This window comes from Rhagoletis pomonella, unplaced genomic scaffold (genome assembly GCF_013731165.1).
Source record: "Rhagoletis pomonella isolate Grant_MI unplaced genomic scaffold, Rhpom_1.0 Rhpom_scaffold_00006, whole genome shotgun sequence".
Lineage (NCBI taxonomy): Eukaryota > Metazoa > Arthropoda > Insecta > Diptera > Tephritidae > Rhagoletis > Rhagoletis pomonella.
Window position 1 is genome coordinate 63,389,448 of NW_023458560.1, and position 20,426 is coordinate 63,409,873.

At 34.0% G+C, this 20,426-nt stretch overlaps 2 protein-coding genes and 1 pseudogene across 2 annotated transcripts in view; all 3 read left to right on the top strand.

Moving 5' to 3' along the window:
• Positions 1–5,244, top strand: part of LOC118741499 — a 27,681-nt pseudogene extending 22,437 nt beyond the window's left edge.
• LOC118741102 overlaps positions 1–20,426 on the top strand; it is a 104,713-nt gene that overhangs the window by 62,826 nt on the left and 21,461 nt on the right. The window lies entirely within an intron of this gene.
• Positions 14,362–20,426, top strand: part of LOC118741501 — an 8,609-nt gene continuing 2,544 nt past the window's right edge. The window contains exon 1 of the mRNA XM_036473500.1: positions 14,362–14,527. Coding sequence (XP_036329393.1) covers positions 14,362–14,527 — 166 coding nt within the window. The remainder of the gene's footprint in view (positions 14,528–20,426) is intronic.

The window sequence follows — 20,426 nt, forward strand, 5'->3', positions numbered from 1 at the left end:
TTTTTTCCACAGCACCGACGGCGAATGTACACTCTCGGACATCGAAAACTCGACCAACGACCAATCCAAAGCGGTTGTGACGCGCGTAGTTGCTCAACAAAAGTCGAAAGAACGACGCAAGCGTGAGCGGCTAATAAAACGTAGTGGCTTGCTGATATTTTGGCTATTCGCTGCAGTGGTTTTGATGATATTCGACGAGAAGCATTTGCTGGAGAAGACATTGGAAGTGCCGTGGAATAAAACGAAAAGTTGGTGAAAGAGTTGTTTAGACACATTTACTCTTCTATTAGAAGAAACGTATGGCTCACTAATTTCCATGTTTTTCCAATTTTCCTCTAACTTTTAGACTTTGTGCTGCCGCAAAATCCCACCGGTGACTTCAAACTCAAAATCTTCGGCACTTTCAATGAGACCATGAGAATGTATCACCATGACGATGATGGAAAATTTCTATTTGTGCAACCACAGTTGTCCTACCATGACAAAGTGAACAATCGTAAGGATTATAAGGTAATGCTGCTTAAGAGTAAAAGTTAAATAACTCATTTTAAATTATTCCTTCACCAAACAGAACATTCTGCAACCCAGGCTAATACCAATCGTTGCGGAAACGCTCTTCGAAGTCGCGCCGGTCGTGTGGCGTAATCAAACATACGAAATGCCGGAAAATATTTTGCGGAAGTTGCAAAAGCCCGGCGCGCAAGTGCGTCTGAGCATGTACACTAATGCGGAGAAGGACTTCGCCGTAGAATTGGTCTACAATCCTTTGATAATCAATAAAAAGACTGGCACGCTGCTAGCTTCGGGTATTTTATTGATCTTCTATGCGCTACTCGTGTGGGAGGTGAGTCGTAAAGATTTGATATTTACGAAAAAAAAGTTAAATTCTTGATCAAAATTGTTCCGCAGGTCTTCCAACGCACCTTTGTGGCAATCATTTGTTCCATACTCTCCGTCGCTGTGTTGGTCTGCTTCGACAATCGCCCAAATATGGAGGAGATCATCGAATGGATGGATATGGAAATGCTAACACTATTGTTTTCTATGATGATTATAGTTGGCATCTTAGCAGAGACGGGCGTTTTCGATTACATAGCCGTGTTGGCGTTTGAGATATCGGCCCATGATATATTTCCTATGCTTTATAACTTGCTTTGTGTCGAGTCTCCTAGATAATGTGACTACAGTTATTCTGATGACGCCGGTGGCGATTCGGTAAAGTTGGGAAAAGTTTTATGAAGAGGTGACTATTTAAATATACATATGCATATTTTTTAGACTCTGTGAGGTCATGAGCTTGGATCCAGTTCCGGTTCTGTTGGGCATTATAGTGCAATCGAATATTGGCGGCTCGTTGACACCCATTGGTGATCCCATTTCGATAATTATTTGCTCGAATCACTTCTTTACGAAAAATGTAAGTGAAAAATTAATAGAAAGCTATGATTTGAACCAGTTTACAATAAAATACGATGAAAATACACCGAGTTAAATATCAATAACGATGCCGTTAAATTCGCCATGTTACAGCTAGTTAAAAATATAGGAACAATGTTATCGATACACATTTTGATTATTTACCGATAAAAATATCGATAACTATACTGACAGCTATAGCGATAATTGATAATGTAATGATAACTATAACGACAAAAATATCGATAACGACATCGATAACAAAACCAATAGCAATTTTGATAGAAATATGATACGACTGATTGCTTGATAGTCTTATCGATAAACATATCGATAACTATATCGATACAAATATTAGTAATTTAACGATAAAGAAATCCATAACATACCGACGAACATATCTATACTGAAAAGTATGAAAACGACGTCGATAACAATATCAATTGCAATTTTTATAAAAAATTAATGATATTCATTGTTTGACAATCCCGTTTAATTGCGATAACTTTTACGATAATTATATCTGTAAACTTATTGATAATTATCAATAATTATAATTAGCCGATGAATACAAAAATTATTTTAATGGAAAATTTATCGATATATTTTAATGACGTCGATAACAATATTAAGGGCAATTTATGAGGAATTCGAATGCGAATGCTTTATCGATAATTTCAACAATAAAAATATCGATAATTACAACGATAAGCAAACATATTTTTAAATATTTATCGACATCGATAACAATATCGATAGCAATTTTGATTGTAACGGATTTTAATAGTACGAGTAATGCCGATAAACTCATCGGTAAATACATATAATAATAATAATAATAATAGATTGGCGCTTACACATATGTTAGTGTTTGGCCGCGCTTCTCCTCCGACTTGTGGCGTGCGCTTTGATCTTGTCACACAAAGCGGAGGGACCTACAGTTTTACGCCGACTCCGAATGGCGATTGTATTCTTATGAGAAGCTGTTTTTCATGGCAGAAATACACTCGGAGGTTTGCCATTGCCTGCCGAGGGACGACCGCTGTTAAGAAAAACCCTTTTTTCTATATTTTTTGCGATGTTGCTTTGACCAGGGCTTGAACCCAGGTGCTGATGAATGAAAGCGCGCACTGCTTACCACTACACCACAGCGGTCATGGTAAATACATATGAATGTATAAAATACACAGATGTCAGTATCGATAGCGATATATCTAATATATATCCGAAATTATGCCAATAAATGTTTCGATAACAATACTGATGCATGTGTGCATCGATGACTATACAAACACAATTAAAGCTATATGGAATTTCGGTAGGATTTCAATAAATGTGCAGACATTGATGACAATAAATATATATGTATATGTATATCTATTATTATGCCAATAAATTCAACTTTACTGAAAATATATCGAAAACGATATCGCCAAGGAGTTCGATAATAATAACGAAAGCATACCCTAAATACACCGTAGATATACACATTTAAAATTTCAAACACAATAAATTTTTCGATATTGGAATTGTTATCGAAATATTTATAATATCAAAAAAAAAGTTAAATTAGAATCTGGTGAACATAATTTTATTTGGAATGTCGATTAAATTTTTCATAAACATGGGATGTCAAAATCGATAATAATAAATGTGTCGAAAACCATGTTAACTGTCGATAACCATAATTAGTAAAAATAACGATAATATATTAAACGACATATTGTTTCAATAACCACACCGATATCAATAGGTATCGATACTTATATCGAAAAGTCCATTTATATCGATATCGACGCTCCATTGCTGAAAGTATTCAACTCGAAACCCGCTGATGGTAGCAGAGGATGAGGGAAGTCCCTACTGCGATGGAAAGACCCAGTGGACGAGGACGTGGCTTCATTTGGAATTTCCAATTAACGTCAAATTGCAGAGAAGAAAAAACGTCTGGCGTGCCTGTTGAGCTCGGCCAAAATAGCTTACGCGTTTACAGCGGGAAATAAGAAGAAAAATGTGGATGTTTTAATTGGTATACGTGTATTTATCGGTATCGATAACGAACGAAATAAAGCGCTACATACAAATAGACATAAATATTTCGTGAGAGCTACATTACACTTCTTACAAGTACTCCATTCTTTTCCTCTTTCAGGGCATCACATTCACCAAATTCGTCGCCCACACTCTACCCGGTGTTCTACTCACTTCCATACACAGTTGCATTTACCTGCGCTTCGCCTTCCGCGACCCTCAATCGCTGCGGCTGAACGAACCCAAAGAGTTCAAGGACCTGCGACGTGAAATCAAAGTTTGGCAACGTGCCGCCAATTCACTCTCCTCCTATTCCAAGGATGCTGACCTCGTGCGCGCCACCTTGCACAAGAAAGTGAAATTGTTAAAGCGTACGCTCCGCCGCAAGCAACGTGGCCTCGATTCAAACGATGCCTACACCCATACGCTGCAAGAACTTAAGCTCAAGTATCCCATCAAGCATAAGATGTTGCTGATGCAAACTTGTGGCGCTTTAGCCTTCGTACTCATCTGTTTCTTTGTACAATCGGTGCCGCAATGGCGTACACTGCCACTCGGCTGGCTAGCACTGCTTGGCGTTATTGGATTGCTGATTGTTTTGAATCGTGATGATATGGAACATTTGTTGCATCGCATTGAATGGACGACGCTTTTGTTCTTTGCCGCCATGTTTGTGATGATGGAATGTGTGGAACGGTTGGGTCTCTTCGCATGGATTGGCGAAATTATGAAGCTGATTATATTGTTTGTCGACGAGCGACATCGTTTGGCAATGGCTATATTTATTATTTTGTGGATATTGGCAATGGCCTCAGCGGTGTTGGATAGCATACCGGTGACAGCTATGATGGTGCGTGTCGTCGTATCGCTGGTGAGTAGGGAAACATTGGGACTGCCGTTGGAACCGCTCAGCTTCATTGAAATTTGTAAAACATTTTCTTAAACTCCTAGGCAATGGTACTTTGTATGGCGCTTCCTCCAATTTGGTCTCGGCTGGCATCGCCGAACAACATGGCTATAAGATAACATTTACACGCTACTTGAAGTGAGTATAGACACTTAATTGGCGCTATCAGTTCTTCACAATTACTTTCTTACATTTTTCTGTACAGAGTCGTATTTCCCATGATGGTCGGCCAAATTATCATCATCACCGCTTATTTAATGTGGGCACACATTCTCTTCGAATGGCATGAGGATTAATTAAGGAACCTATCTAGAGGCCAAAGAATCTAAGTATTCAATTAAAGGCTAAGAGCTGTTATTTAGTAAATACATACATACATACGTAACTTGTTCTACACACACATTATCTAAATATAAGACTAAAATATCTACCTACTTACCTACCTACCTACCTACCTATAGTTATGGAAAATGATTTCTATGTGCTTGGGAGCTCAGTACTTTTTAGGTTATATGTGTGCGTACTTTTTCGCTTTTCGAAATTTTATCTAAAATCTAAGCTGAATTTACATACACATTTATGTACATATTTATGTATTATACACTTATGGTGTACGTATGATTTTATGTGGATTCCATACAGATTTATAAACATGTGAACAACTTTTTGATTGTGATTTTAATAAGCAAGTGATTAATGGCGCTTTCTTTTTTACCGAAAAATTATACCCTGTGATTGCGCACTTCGCACGAATATATGTATACTAAGTAGGAATGTTAACCCCGGGGTTTCGGACTTTTTTAGGTTCCGAAAATCCCTAGATTCTTGGAAAATAATCGCGAGATTTGCACTGATGGCAATAATAAAAACTTCTTTTTCTTGACCAGTATTGGCTATATTTCTTTTTATTTTATTTAATAGCTAATATTTTTTTATAAATGTCTAGCTCATTATACATATAACACCGTGCGATAGTAAATTTTACACACAATCATCAATATATTTGGCCCATGTAGTAAAATTGCGTTTGTAGTTTTTCACTCTGACGTCTGTAATTCAAAAATGATTTAAAAAAAATCAGTGAAATGTGCTCAGAGAAGAAATATGGGTATTAGATTAAAGAGGAAATTCTGTAGAATTTAAACAGATTATATTTTTTGGTGCATAAGGCCTGGTAAGTATTGAAAATGTCCTTATACAATTTTATCTTTGAAATTTGGCAATATTTGTTTTTGAAAAAATTATATGTTAAGGACTTATATAAACTTGATAACATCCTCGAATTTCGTCCTTATAACTTGATCAGCTTAAAAATTACCTACTCGTCCTTGTGACTCTAAAAATTTATTTTATTTTTTTATTCTAAAATTTCCTCTCTCATTTAGTACCCATATGTTTATTCTACATTGCATTGAATTTTTTAAATAATTTTTGGAATTATTCATATCTTTGAAATTACAAGATCCTTTAAAATAAATCCTGACGTCAGAGAGTAAAAATAAAAACGCCACTTTAAATAAAGAAGTTGGTTTCAACCCCATTTATTTATTATTTATTTTATGGTAGGAGAGCTTCTCAAACAATTTAGAAACAGTTTTTTCGATTTAAGTTGTTGAAAATTAACATCCCTAATACTAAGTAAGAGGAGGGCAAGGAAAAGGTGATTTTTTTTTGTTAAAAAAGGAAACGCCATAAGTAACCAGTATATAAACTTTAAATCAATAAATAATCTCATTGTTTATTTTGCGTTTTATTTTTTACTTGTTTATCACTTACCTGAAGTTAGTAGTGTACTTTAGTTAACCCAGACCTCTACACACGATCCTGTAGATGTGCCGAAGAAAGGCTCGGGACAATGTAAGCGCATTTGGGCTCCACGCTTTGCGAAACAGTCAGCCCTTTCGTTGCCTTCAAACCTTCAGACATGAAGTCCCGGAACCCACCTATGGGCTGCCAGGTGGTTCAAAAGAGTTTTACAGCTGTACACAAGCTTTAATGCCATTCTAAAAGAGTAAAAGGCCTTTAACGCTGCCTCACTATCTGACTGTCCTTCTACGAAGACCTTCGGGAATACAGATTTCTATTGCGAAGACTTCCACCCGGAATATGGTTGGGTATGTGTCCATTTGGAGACTCTTCTGGAATCTTAGTCTAAGTACGCCTGCCCCAGTAACCACGTCGTCCATCTTCGATCTGTCGGTATACCATACTTGGAATCCTTCGTCAATTGAAGTTATTACCGCTTCCCAGCAGTTACTTTCAGGAATTCTGATCTTGTAGGGTTTCTAGAACTATAACTTTGGTAGCATAATGTCCGTGAGCTTGATAGCGAGGCCATCCAGAAATGGCTTGAGAACCTCCAAATGACCACGAAGATCACCACTGATCATGCTGAATGTAGTGGGTTCCAGCAGTCCTCTCTGAAGTCTGTGATTCGAGGAATGTGGGTTCCAATTGAGCATTTTGTCCAGGGGTACCCTTAGATACTTCGCCTCTTCTGAGAATTCAATTCTGTCTAGCCAAGTTGGGTCTAGTTATGTTGACTTTCCTTGCTCTGCTGTAAAGTTACTTATCTACTGAGTGGGTAAACTCAGAACGCAGAAAGAACTAGCTAGCGGTCACAACCATCTCCGTTTTTTGATATGAACATATACCGAATCGGTTTGAATATAAAGAACCGGCGCTGCCTCAAAGACGAAGGGAGTTCCAAGTAAATTGTCTGTAACTGTTTGGGTCCGGTCAGACAAAGATTGGTGAATTTTTCAGAATTCTTTGCAGCAGGTCGATTGCTGAACTAATTAGAGATTGGAATGTTTTTGACTTTCTCGCACAGAAAACCAAATTGGAAGCGTTTCAAAATTCTAGTCAACACTCGAGCAGACTCGCTGTAAGCTTTCATAAACTTAATTGACGAATTGGAGGTGACAGAGAGTGTCTAAATAATGTGTTGTGAAATCATCCATTAACAGCACAATGGGATGGCACTCCTAAAAGGGCAACATGGCACTTTCATGAACAACAGTGAAATTCTAAAATTCCTGCTCCAAGTACATTTTCAAAGCTCTTCTTTCGGACAAGATTTGTGGACTCTCCGGATCATCGAATCATAGTTTTCCCAGAGTTAGAAGTCTCAACAGATCTGGTTCCATCTTTCACTGGTACAATGTACTGTCGGCGGTAGAGCCTTTCGAATATTTAATTCAGATCCAGTGTCACATAAATACGTATGTTAAAGGAAAATCGGAAGATTCTGCCCTACAGTGCCTGGTTAGTTAAATATTTTAAGGTGGTTGCTCAATGTGTCTTGATAATACTGCCTACGGATCTATCCCATGGGCACTGGTACAAAGTGGCATAGATCTCCACTGTCTGATGGATCGACACCATACTTCGTAAGGTTGATATAGCATCGTCACTAGGTAACAGCTCTATGAACATCAAAGCTATAAGAGGATAACCAAACTACAGAAAAGTGGTTACAATGCTGTCGGTTATGCGGACATATTGTTAATTAGGATTACCGGAGAATTCGGCAGTACTGTATCAGACGTGGTATTAAACTGGTGTGCCAATGAATAAATCCGAAAAAAGCTGTTCTAAAGGTATAAGCCAAACATTTGTTGGGTTACTCTGAGGTTAGTTCAGGCTAGGAGGACGTGTGCGTGCCCGCTTTAAGCGAGTGTCAGGAGGAAACACGTACCTATAACCGAGAGAGTAGCTTCAAGTCATTATTCTACTGAACCAATTACTATCCCTAATGAAGCCGAGTAGATCCAAGAGTTCTACCTCCGTTATCTCACCCAAACTGTTGAGGAAGCGTGAACCTACGTGCTTAAAGCGCTTCGTCTTTAGACATGGGCATCGACACATGAAGTGGTCAATTGACACTTTCCAACCTCATCATGACAGCTTCTGCAGAGAGTACTTGTTGGCACTAGCCACCGTTGAAGCATTGGTGCTATAGCACAGTGTTGTCCTGTCCTATGAAGACTGTGGGGAAAACTCTTACTGTAGATCTATTGAGTTTCAATATGTCCCTCGTATTTTTCCTACTAAGCCGCCGTGATCTACCGTTTGTTCCACAAGTCATTGGTCGCGGCCATGGAGTATTCATAAATTTTCCTAATGCGATCACTAAATGGTGGTAGTACGGAGCCATCGGCTTCTTTTGTTGGTACCACTGAGCTGCATCTGGCCATCACATCAGCCGACTTACTCCCTTCAATATTCCTATGTCCGGGGACCCAGCATAGAGTGACGTTGATACAGCTCAGTGACGCCAGCGTGGTGCGACATTTCAATACAATTCCCGATTTCACTATTTTAGATTCTATTAACTTCAGCGCGCAGAGCAGGTGTAATGCAATCAGTGTTGGCTGATGAAGTCAAACATCTGTGGATTACGGTAGATGAGTTGGAGTTCCCTTCGAGGCAAAACTCTTAGGGAAGACACCCGGGCCTGCCGAGAATTACTTTACTGCCCTATTGTCCGTCGGATTACAAATTATGCCTCCATAGTCTGGTAGGCTAAAGTATTACAAAAAACTGGCGTTTCAAGTCACACAAGAATGATTAGCTCAACTCTCAGTTACAGGATCAATGAGAACGTGTTCACCCCCAGCCTTAGCATCGTTCCTGAGTTGGACTCCACTCCATATTTTTTTTTTTTAGCAGCAGCAGCTTCGATAAATTGAAAAATGCATTAGTACTATTCATAATCAGACACAATACAAAGGTATTTTGGGCAAAATGTCGGGTCTGGGAACTTCCAAGTTCCCCGGCGCCAGAGCTGTAAAATGATTGAATCAACATAGTCTGCATTCACTCGGCATTCCTTTCAAAATGTTGATTGTTGGTTTGTATAAATAAAAACTTCATTCCTGAGTGGCTTAAAATATTTGAAAACAAACAAACTGTGTTTTGTTATTGAATGCTAGATTGCCATTCAGTATAGTATGTGAATGTTCAGCAGCATTCGCACTCACACATGATTGTATATTTAGAATGAATGCACACTTTTTTTTACCATTCAGTACCAATAATTTGTTCCCAGGGTTGATATATTTTATACTTTAAAGTTTGAACATATCTGGAATTGAAACAAAAACAAATATTTTATTTCAAAGTATATGTACTTATGTATTGAAGTTTTCTGCCACTAACCCAAAGCCAATGACTCGTGCAATATTATTTATTCCAAAGCAACTTATCGCAACCGTAGAGCAAAACAGACACATCTTGATATGTATACATATACATCATCGATTGTAGACATTTTTTCGCAGAAGAATATACAAAATTGATTTATCACAATTATTTTTGTACTAAATATTTTTTTCACAGTATACAGTGATCCAGGTAGCCAAAACAAAAAATGTAAACATGCTTATTTGGCATTTTGTTTGAATGTATTGGTTGATATTTTTTCACAGTTGTCGTTTTCGTTAACCCAAATGAAATCCAATTTAAATATTTTCTTATAGTGAAAAATATTTTCAAGTCACATAAAATAAAATAACGAGAAACACGAAATTCCAAGCAAATGAAGCGTGAAGCGTTAGCAATTATGACCGGATGCAGTTCCTACATAAGTCAAACCGTGTTCTGAACACAACTTTGAGTGAGTAATGGTGGGCTGACTTTGTAAAATGGTCCCATCGATTAGGCGGTAAAAGAAGTATTACTTAGCTTATGGTACAGCTCTCCAATTTTCAAATGCACGTAATTTGTGTGTATTTGTTCAGCCGATTATTCACATTTGAAGGAGGATAATGCATGAATTAATGCAAGTAAAGACGGTTTATGCAAATAAGCGAGCGCGTTTGTTAACCGTATAAAATGTATGTATGTATATACACATATATTCAGAATGACGAGATGAACTAGTTCAGCCCTCTCTGTTTGTAAGCACGCTAACTCGTACATAATTTAGTTATTTTAACGAAAGTCGGTGTCGAAGTTGCCTTTGGTATAATTTAGGTTAGTGTTAAATTTTGTCGAAATCTGCCAATAACCACGCCCACCTCCCACGTAGTAATTAACAATATTTTTGTTTTATTATAATTTGTTTTATGAATTTTGCTGTTCAAATTTACATTTCAAATATATCAACAAACATTTGTAGGTACTTTTGCACCAGTTGTTGCCTATGGGTTAATGACAAAAAAATCCTATATATTCACAACATTTCATGTATTAGTTTTCAAATAAGCATATTGTCAATGGCTGGTTTGCTGTATACTGTGATTGTTTTCAGTTTTCAAATATGAAAACTTTCAAAACAAAATTTCAGAAGGGTTCCTGTTTTTTTTTTAAGGGGTTGAGGAGTTCCATTACTTTGAGCAACTTTTTTAATAAACTATTAATTTAAATGTTTCCTAAACATATTTACAACGCAGTTCTGCAAGAGGGTACCATAACTTTTTTTCAAATAACGTATATTTGGAACAACCAAAATTAATCGATATGGATACATACATTTATGTTCGTATGTACTACTTATGTATGTATATATACATAAAAATGCTCAGAATAAAAAGAGAAGATGATTAGTCAATGTCCGTTTATTTGCGTACACGAAAACTCTAGCAAAAGTTGAGATATCTCAACGAAATTCTGTACGAGGGTTTTTTTATCTAGGGCAGCAGGGTATTGAAAATACAAAAGTCGAACAATAACCTGGTCCCTCTCATAAAATGGTAATTTCGAAAAATGCCAAAACTACAATATTTCCTTAATTACAGGAACCAAATTGCTTAAAAACTGCCATGTTTATTATTATAGTTTTGGAAAATGGACATGGGATATATTGCTAGCTTTAAACATCAATTTGCTCAAAACATACGTTTAGAACAGTGTGCAAGCTTCTACCACATGTGTGGTAGATCAACCACGTATTTTTTTTTAAATTTGGGTGTCTACCACATCTACCACACAAGGCTTAAAATCTACCACATTTTTAGACAGAACATTTGTTTACAATTTTCACATAACTCTAGAATTTCAACTCAATTGTAATTTGAAATATAAAAATTAATCAATAGATTTTTAAAAAGGTACATCATAAATTTTGCTTTAAATATATCTGTGCCTTAACTTTCTAATATTTCAAAAATACGCCTATTTATATTTGCTAAAGTATTATGCAATGGGAAAATAATTTGGTCGATTTTTTTGCATACAAATAAAATATTATTTTCTTCATGATTATATTCTCTAACTAGAAAACTAATGTTATACTTATTTTTGCACCAATTGCGTGGAATCTGTACGATCCACTAGCAATTATATTTCCCGATTTAATTTTTGAGTTGTGCTTCTTTTGACGACGGTGTGCGATATGTATACCCAATAAAATATGAATTGGAAAATCTACCACATCTTATTCAAATCTACCACATTTTTTTCGATTCTACCACACTAAAATAAAAAGGGGTTTGCACACAGATTTTTTTAAATCTTTTTTTGAGAAAAGTTGATAATTTGCAACTTATTGTAAATGGTAGGAACCACCACAAACCCACAAATCAGGTTTTAGAATCTTTATTAAATGCTTGACCCAATAGCGAAGAAAAAAGTACGAAGAAACTTGTATTAAGAATTTTTTAAATAAGTAATAAAATGTATATATCTAAAGTTAGAATTAGAAGCGCTTAAATTTGTTTACTTATTTTAACGTAGATTTATAGGTATGTACATATGTAATAATTTCTGCACATACCTTTTATTGGTACATTGGTAATACTTATTTAGAAAGCTGACAATTTTCGAAACAGAGATGTAAAAATCGTTAATAATTAACATTTTTCATAATGACATTCTTGGCGGAAAAATATTTCTCTAATTAATATTTTCATTTATTATAAATATTTGTACAAATTTAAGTGAAACAAATTAATGATAACGCTCAATAAACTATTTTTCCGAGTTGAAATTTTGAAATCTGTTCAATAAAATTCAACCTTGCGTATTTTTCAGTGGGTTTTGTGTATTTAGAATATTTATATCGATTGATTGGTACTGAATGAATGTGTGCACACATAGCAAAAGCTGCATTCATCTGAATGCTTATTCAGTGTTAAAAGTTAATGTTTCGTCATTCAGTTTTTTCAATCTTTCTTTGAATATGTTAATGTGTGCAATCGTATCTACTTTGAGTGAATGTAGAATTGGTAAATTATAAGCCACATTCCCCAACAAGGAAAAATTCAATGAAAACATAATAACATAAAATTGATGATTTTTAATTTCATATGATTTCACAGTTTTACAGCTCTGCCCGGCGCTATGCTAATGGAACTAGATAAAAATAAAAAAATGCTTTACTTGAATTGTATACCAGATATGTACACTGCTATACAGATGGTTCCAAGTTGGAGGGCAGAGCAGGTCTTTGCACTTGGCACCTAACCTTCTATTGCAAAGGGTATTTAGTACACGGCCTTTCAGACCGAGGTACTAGCAATCTCAACCTTCAAAAAACGTGAGTAAACTAAGAATGCAGTAAGTCTTGGGCAGAGGTAGGGACCTAGAAATGCTAAACTTTTTGGTTATCCTTTTGCTAGGAAATATATAGTTAATATATATCGGCTAGCCTTAACACGCCATTATAACCGGCGCTCTCACATGCATTGGATTGGCGCATCCACAGAGACGGATTGACGTCTTGATATTGAAGGGCGGGAGACGCCGGAGCACAGTATTTGTGACTGTCCGGCATTCACCAGACTTAGACTGCATTACTTAAGTTCTTCCACAGTCGATGAGGTTAGTGACGGGAATTCATCTACCAAGAAAGTGTTAGCATTTATTAGGGAGGCAGATAGTATCTTGGGCCGTCAGGGTTAAGAACTATGTATTATAGGGATACAAAAGATCTTCTTCCTTTTAGCATTTATTAGGAAAGTAGGTATGTTGGATATTTAGGGTTAGCGACTTTTTTAAGCAAACAAAATATCTTTGAGGTCGCAGTTCAATTTTTTTTGCTACAACCAGTGGTTCAAATAACTAACTGTTTGTATTGTGATTCAAATATCAATCAACCCTATACATATTTCAAGTAAAATCAGGTATACACATACATACATACATAAGATATCCATGTAAATATGTATTTGCACCAAGTAAACAAATAAACAAATACACTTATGGATTTAGACATACTTTTCGAATTTCCACTGCCTTTCACATGTGTGCTTCCCACCTTTTCTCTATTTTTACGACAAACAAAGGTATTAACATATTTTCTGCTCACATTCATACATATCAAAGTGAGACACTTTTTCTCTCGTTACATCTGCAAGTAGGCATGTACATACATACGCATGTGTGCTCGTATTAAGTAAAACCACTTACAAATGTTTATGAGAAATATTTATGTACACATTTTGTATTAACGTTTTGCGTGTGGCTACAATATTTTTTTGATGGAGGAGGGAAACTAACGTCATCGCCTAACAAGAGACCATTCTGGCAATGTTAACAGCTCTGGTGCTCCGTCTTGGCTGGTCAAATTATTAGTCTGTCATGGCATTTCGTTGGCGAAAATTCATAAAAATTTTCGCTTTCATATTCCCAAGAGAAACAGATCGCAATAATGATTTTTCAATTTTTTCCAAAACACTGGCGCGAGTGATGTTTGGCCATTTATATCAAAAACGATATAAGCAAATATTTTTTGCTGTGAGTTGATTGAACGACGCGCGCAATTGAATATACATACAAGTGTTTCCTTGTATTTTTGTAAATAATTTCCGACATCAGCTGCCAAAATTTAATTAGATTAAGCGTTATTTTTACGAAACAATCGAAAGTGTTATGTGTGAGAATGAAAATGGCATGGCTACAATCAATGACACATGCAATTCTGAAAATTTCTGAAAGTTTGGCGAATTCTAAAGAAAAGTTAAAAATTGAAATTTGTATTTTAGAAAATGTCTGCGTTCGTGGTCAGATTAAGTTTTTGTGAAAGTGAAGTGGAAGTGTATTGAAATAATTGCATCTGCGTCATGGAAAGCGTTAACTCACGTCCCACTTTTCGCATTACAGATAATCTCAATGAAGATCATGATTTGAGTTCTCATGCTGCAATCAACTACGAGTGGGAGGAGGAGGATGAGGTGGAGCGCAACACAAAAATACAGGAACTAATGTTGCGCATACGCTCTTGGGCGCGTTTGTCGAGAAATGGCGGGTAAGTTAGTTTTAATAGAATTTTATTGATTGAAAATGTAATGGATTTATTTGGTAAAGACTATTCTAACTTTAACCTCCAATGATGTGTATGCACATATGTACATAGATTATTGATGTAGAATAAAAATATAATAATTACGATAGTCAAAAAAAGACACGATAAATTCATATTTCAAGCCTTGTACAAAAATTATAAAAATTTAACAAAATTAACCAAAATTTCAAACTTTTTTTGTAGGCTAAAGTGTAAGTTTCAAGACGTTAAAAAATCGCGTTGTTTTTTAATAATTTTTGAATTTTAATAATTTTTTCCATGTAAATTATGCTCAAAATTTCTTTTACATATATGGAAGAAAATGCCAAGTAGTGTCATCAAAACAAATCATAATTTATAGGGTCTTGAAACTTGAATACTTAGGTATAATTTAAAAGGTTTAAAAGGTTTTATTTGCAAAATAAAATCAGTTGTTAATGTTTTCGTATAAAGCTTGATCAAACGCGGAATACGTGGCGTATGAGTAATTGTTTCCTGCTCACATATTTCATACAAAAAAAAAAATTCATTTAATTTAACAATCGGTTACAGCAAAGTGCTCAGTCGCAGGGTAATGGGGAATTATTTCGGCCTAAACTATGTTATTAACAAAACCATTGAATGAGGTGCATTATTCTGAAAATGTATGTCTGCATATGTGTATGTCGGTACTGTCTTATCGAATTCTACCAAATAAATCTGTCACTAATTACGCCCACTTCCCATGTAACCGTAATTTTCAGAAACACGAAAACTGATATTTCAATAACTAAAGATCCTTATTTACTCTGAATTAATACTTACAACTAAGTAACTGTTAACAAGAAATACGACTATTTTAGATTTTCGGAATGCATGACTATATACATTAGGGTGGTCCAAAATAAGTAAAGTCTACCCCTTTTTTTATTTTGAAACCAAAACATATTTAGAGGTCGCTCAAAGCGCCCAAAGTTTTCCATGTACTTTATACGAAAAAAAAACACTTTTCGTGGAAATGGTATGGAATTCTTGAAAATCTATATTTTTCAATCCGAAAAATCAGGTTCTCTTCAGGAGACTTCCAACAACAATATCAAATTGTTTATGTAACCATTTTTTAATACTAAAGATATTTTATTTATCCCCTATTGCATTTTTTGGCATTTTCTAAGGCTTTTGGCGGACCTATAAAATATAGTCACTATGAAAAAATGGTTAAAAAAGTAATTGGGTTTTATTATTGGGAATTTCCTGAAAAGAGAAACGAGTAAAATCTAAAAATTAAATTTAAAAAAGTATATAAGATAAAACAACTTTCAAAAAATGTTATGAAAAAAAAATATATATATATATCGTCACTACACACGAATAAAGGCGCGCTAGTGTTTTGACGGCGAAAAAAGGCGCGTAAAAAATTTTGCGAAAAAAGATGCTTATGAAAAACTTCGGCGAAATATGTTAAGAGTCTTTGACGCTGAAGTTTTCTTATGCGTCTTTTTTCGCCGTCAACTTTTGAGCTCGCGCCTTTATTCGTGTCTAGTGACTATATATCTATATTAAAACAATGAAATCTAAATTAAAAACAGAAAAAAAAAAATTGAAAAAAACCAGGCAAAATTTTGCTGCCTGAACCTCGGATCACTCCAATGGCAAACCCGTGCTTTGCTCACTTGGCCATTGCCACTGTTGGAACACCGCGAGCAAAATGATATACAAGTCAATAGAGCTTTTTACCATGAAGGTTGACAAGGGAGTTTTTTCTGTAAGACTCTCGTGGCAGAATACTCAGATTCTTTCAAACCTGTCAATTGTCTTACAAAATACTTTCTTTCATTCCTTTAAAAACGCAATTCTGACTAAGATAGTAAAAAGTATTTCGTAAGGCAAATTAAAGACAGATGACTGGACAGTTGGACAGCTTTTTGTTATTCTAAGCACTGGCGTGCAGTTTGAGAGATCCGGGCATCGATTATTTTAGATACAATTTTTTTTTTTTAATTTATATATTTTTAATTTCTTAAATTTGTTAAACTTTGTGTTATTTAATTTTTTTATTTTTTTAAAATTTTCTTGTTTTTAATTCCATAAATTTTTTTGCTATGTTTTCATTAAATATTTCTTACTTTCTAAATTTAATATTCTTTTTGGGTTAAGATTTTATTGTTACAAAAATATATATTTTTTTTAAATATATATATATATTTTTAGCTCTTTAATTTTTACGATCTTATTTTACTTTTCTTTACTTTATTTTTTGTCTCTTTTTAATTAATTTTCTTTTAATATTTAGACTTTGTTTTAAAAATAAAAATATATTTTTTTAATTTTTAGGAAGCATTTTCTTCGTTTTTGATTTAATTATTTTTCGTTTCCTAATATAGTTTTTAGATTTTATTGTTATAATTTTTTTTTGATTTTTAAAAATATTTTTATTTATTTTTGCTTTATTTTAATTTTTTGAGTTTAATTAAATTTTTTAATTTAACTTAATTAAAAAAAAAATATATATATTACTAAAAGGCGAGCAGCACAATGCTAAGACAATGTCCTTCGAAAGACTGTGGTGTGTTAAAAGACGTTGCCGGAATTGCCTTGTTAGTCTAACAACGGATGCCATGGAAAAGCCACCCCTGCTTACTATGTAACGGAAGTTTTCAGAAAGACGAAAACACAACATTTAGTACGGATATTTAAAGCTTAATTTTGCCCCGAAATTAAACTACTTTACTGGTTTTATTTAAATTTTCTCTGAACCATTAAATCTAAATGTAATGTCATCTCGGAAAATCGTTCCACATTACATCATACTCCTACACTGTCGGAAATACCAACAACGAAAATGAGAATTAAATTAAAAGTTTTTTAATTAGTGACGTGCACCTGTTCTTACTCTGCCATTGCGATCAAGCCACACCAACAATTCTTTAATTAGCCTTTGTTTTTCGCTATTTGCACATTTAACTAATTAAATTTAGTACTTGAAGCAATTTTGTGGTCCAATAGGTAAAACTTCAAAAAGCCACAAATAGTGTCAATTAACCTGAGGTAACTTTAAATGTAATTAAAGGTTTCTAACTCGTTCCAGAAAAAAACAAATCAAAAGCATTTTGGCTACCTTTTCCATAAGAAGGAGGAATTGTGTTAATGGGCCACGGGCGTAAATGACATAGTGTAAGTAAATACTTTAAGCAGAAGAACACAAGCAAAATACCTAAACAAATTAACATACAAATGTACATAAATACAAATACATACATATGTATGTAAGAATATTTTCTTTCGGCATTTTTCATTGCCATTGCCACATTCACCGCACCATCAGCTGACATCTTTCAACATGCCGACATTTTTTCTTTTCCTTCCGTTTTACTATCCGCATATGACGCTATTATGGTCGCCCTCTAAACGTACTTACTTACACACATACATACAGTGACTCAAACAAATGACCCTGTGTTGATTTTCTTCAAATATTCGTAATGTTTTTCGAGCCAAATTTTTGAAGTGAAACTTCTTTAGCGGCGGTTGGTTGGTTGGGAGTAAATTGGCAAATTCAGCGGAAATTTCACATGGAAATTGTTGGGACGGAAATGATGCAACGGAAATGGCGCAACGGAAATGGTTGGGGCTGAAACAAGTGCTTCTTGTGTGTATGCATATGGTGTTAATTTAACAAAAATTTGCTAATAAAAGGTTAAAGAATAACACTTAGAAAAAGAGCAATACAAGAATGAAAGTAAATGTGAATACGTACATAGATGAAGAAAAGGATAAAGGCAAAGGTAAAAATAAAAACTAAAACAAAGATGCGTAAATATATAGGCAAAAATGAAGACCAAGGTAAATTTTAACACTTCAATTATATAAGGGCAAAGGTGAAGGGGAATATGTAGCTGAAAAAAATTATGAACATAAAAGTAAAGACAAAGAGGAGGATGAGGATACCGATAAAAGCAAAGATGAAGATAGGGGAAGAAAGAATAAAATAAAGGTAATTAAAGAGGAAAGGATATAGAGGGAGACACAGAGACTCGATCTGGGAACTTTTTTGGGATTTTAGAGATTTTCGGGATTCTTGGGACTTATCGATAAAATAATCGATATTTTGATCGGTTTTGTTATCGATATTTTTATCGATTTTATTATCGAAATTTTTATCGATATTGTTATCTGTTTTTCTATCGATATAATCGGAACTTATCGATATAATAATCGATATTTTATCTATTTTGTTATCGACATTTTGATCGATTTTGTAATCGATATCTTTAACTATTTTGTTAGCGATATTTTTTTATCGATATTTTTATCGATTTCGTTATCGATATTTATAAATTTTTTTATCGATTTTGGTATCGATATTTATCGATTTATTTAACGATATTTATCGATGTTATCGATATTTATCGATTTTTTATCGATATTTATCCATTTTGCTATCGATATTTATCGATTTTGTTATCGATGTTTATCGATTTTGTTATCGATATTTTTCGATTTTGTTATCGATATTTTTACCGATTTCATTAGCGATATTTTTATCGATTTTGTTATCGATATTCTTAGCGATTGTGCTATCGATATTTTTATCGATTTTGTTGATATTTTTATCGATATTTGTTAAAGAGATATTTTTATATATTTTCTAATCGATTTTGCTACCAATATTATTATCGATTTTGCTATCGAAATTTTTATCGAATATAATATTTATCGATATGTTTATCGATTATATTATCTATAATTTGTTGGATGTTACTATCGATTTTGTTTTCGATAGAGTTAAAGATAAAAATGAAGATAAAAGAAAACCAAATAACATAAATGTAATTAGAACGAACAGGGGTAGAGGTAGGGATCTAGATAGAAAAAAGACAAAAAATATAACCTTAAGCAAAAGCATGTACATATGTATATCGGCTTCTCCAGTGTGGCCCAGGCGTACTTACGTTTTTTTTGTTATTTTTATATAAAAATATCGCCTAAGCTTTAACCAAAACCGTGTAAATCACAGTTTCAAAATTTATACAAAATTTAGGAAAATTCAACAAATTTTCATCAAAATTTTTTGGCATGGAGTTTTAAAGCCCATACAATTTTAGTCTAATGAAGTGGAAATTTCAAACGGCCAAAAAATCGCGTTGATTTTTGATAATATTTTTTTTTTGGTGACGGATTTTTGCACCTTTTTTCATATAAGTATAAATTTTTTATGAGATAAAACGTGGGATACCGTCAGCAACAAAATTTCAAAATATGAACTCATATTTTTGTAAATTGCCCTTGTTATATTAAAAAACCCGAAAAAGTAGCACTTCATTAGACTAAAATTGTATGGGATATAAAATTTTCTAAAAATTCAGAATAAAATGTTGAAATTTTGATACAATTTTTTTGAATTTTCCTAAATTTTGTATAAAGTTTGAAACTGTAATTGACACGGTTATGGTTAAAGCTTCGACGATATTTTTATATAAAAATAACAAAAAAAATTAGCTGGAAAAAAATACGAATATTTAAAAAAAAAACTAACACTCATTTGTTTGAGTCACTGTTTGTAGGTATATATTGCAAGCAAGCGTTTAGTTTTTTTTCCAAAGTTTCCTTTACCACCTTTCTACCTCTACGTATATACGTACATATGTATGTACAGTCAATCAATAAAGTTTAAGTACAGCGAGTTGTTTGCAATACAGGGAACTGCTTTTTAATTATTTTATTTTTCTCAAATTTCTATAAAAATATGGTTAATTCTACAAAAATAGCCCAAAAATCAGAGTTCCAATTCTTTTGCAAAGAAAATTCTGCAAATTTTCATAAAAATATTGCACTTTTTAATTACACTATCTAAAAAAAAAACTG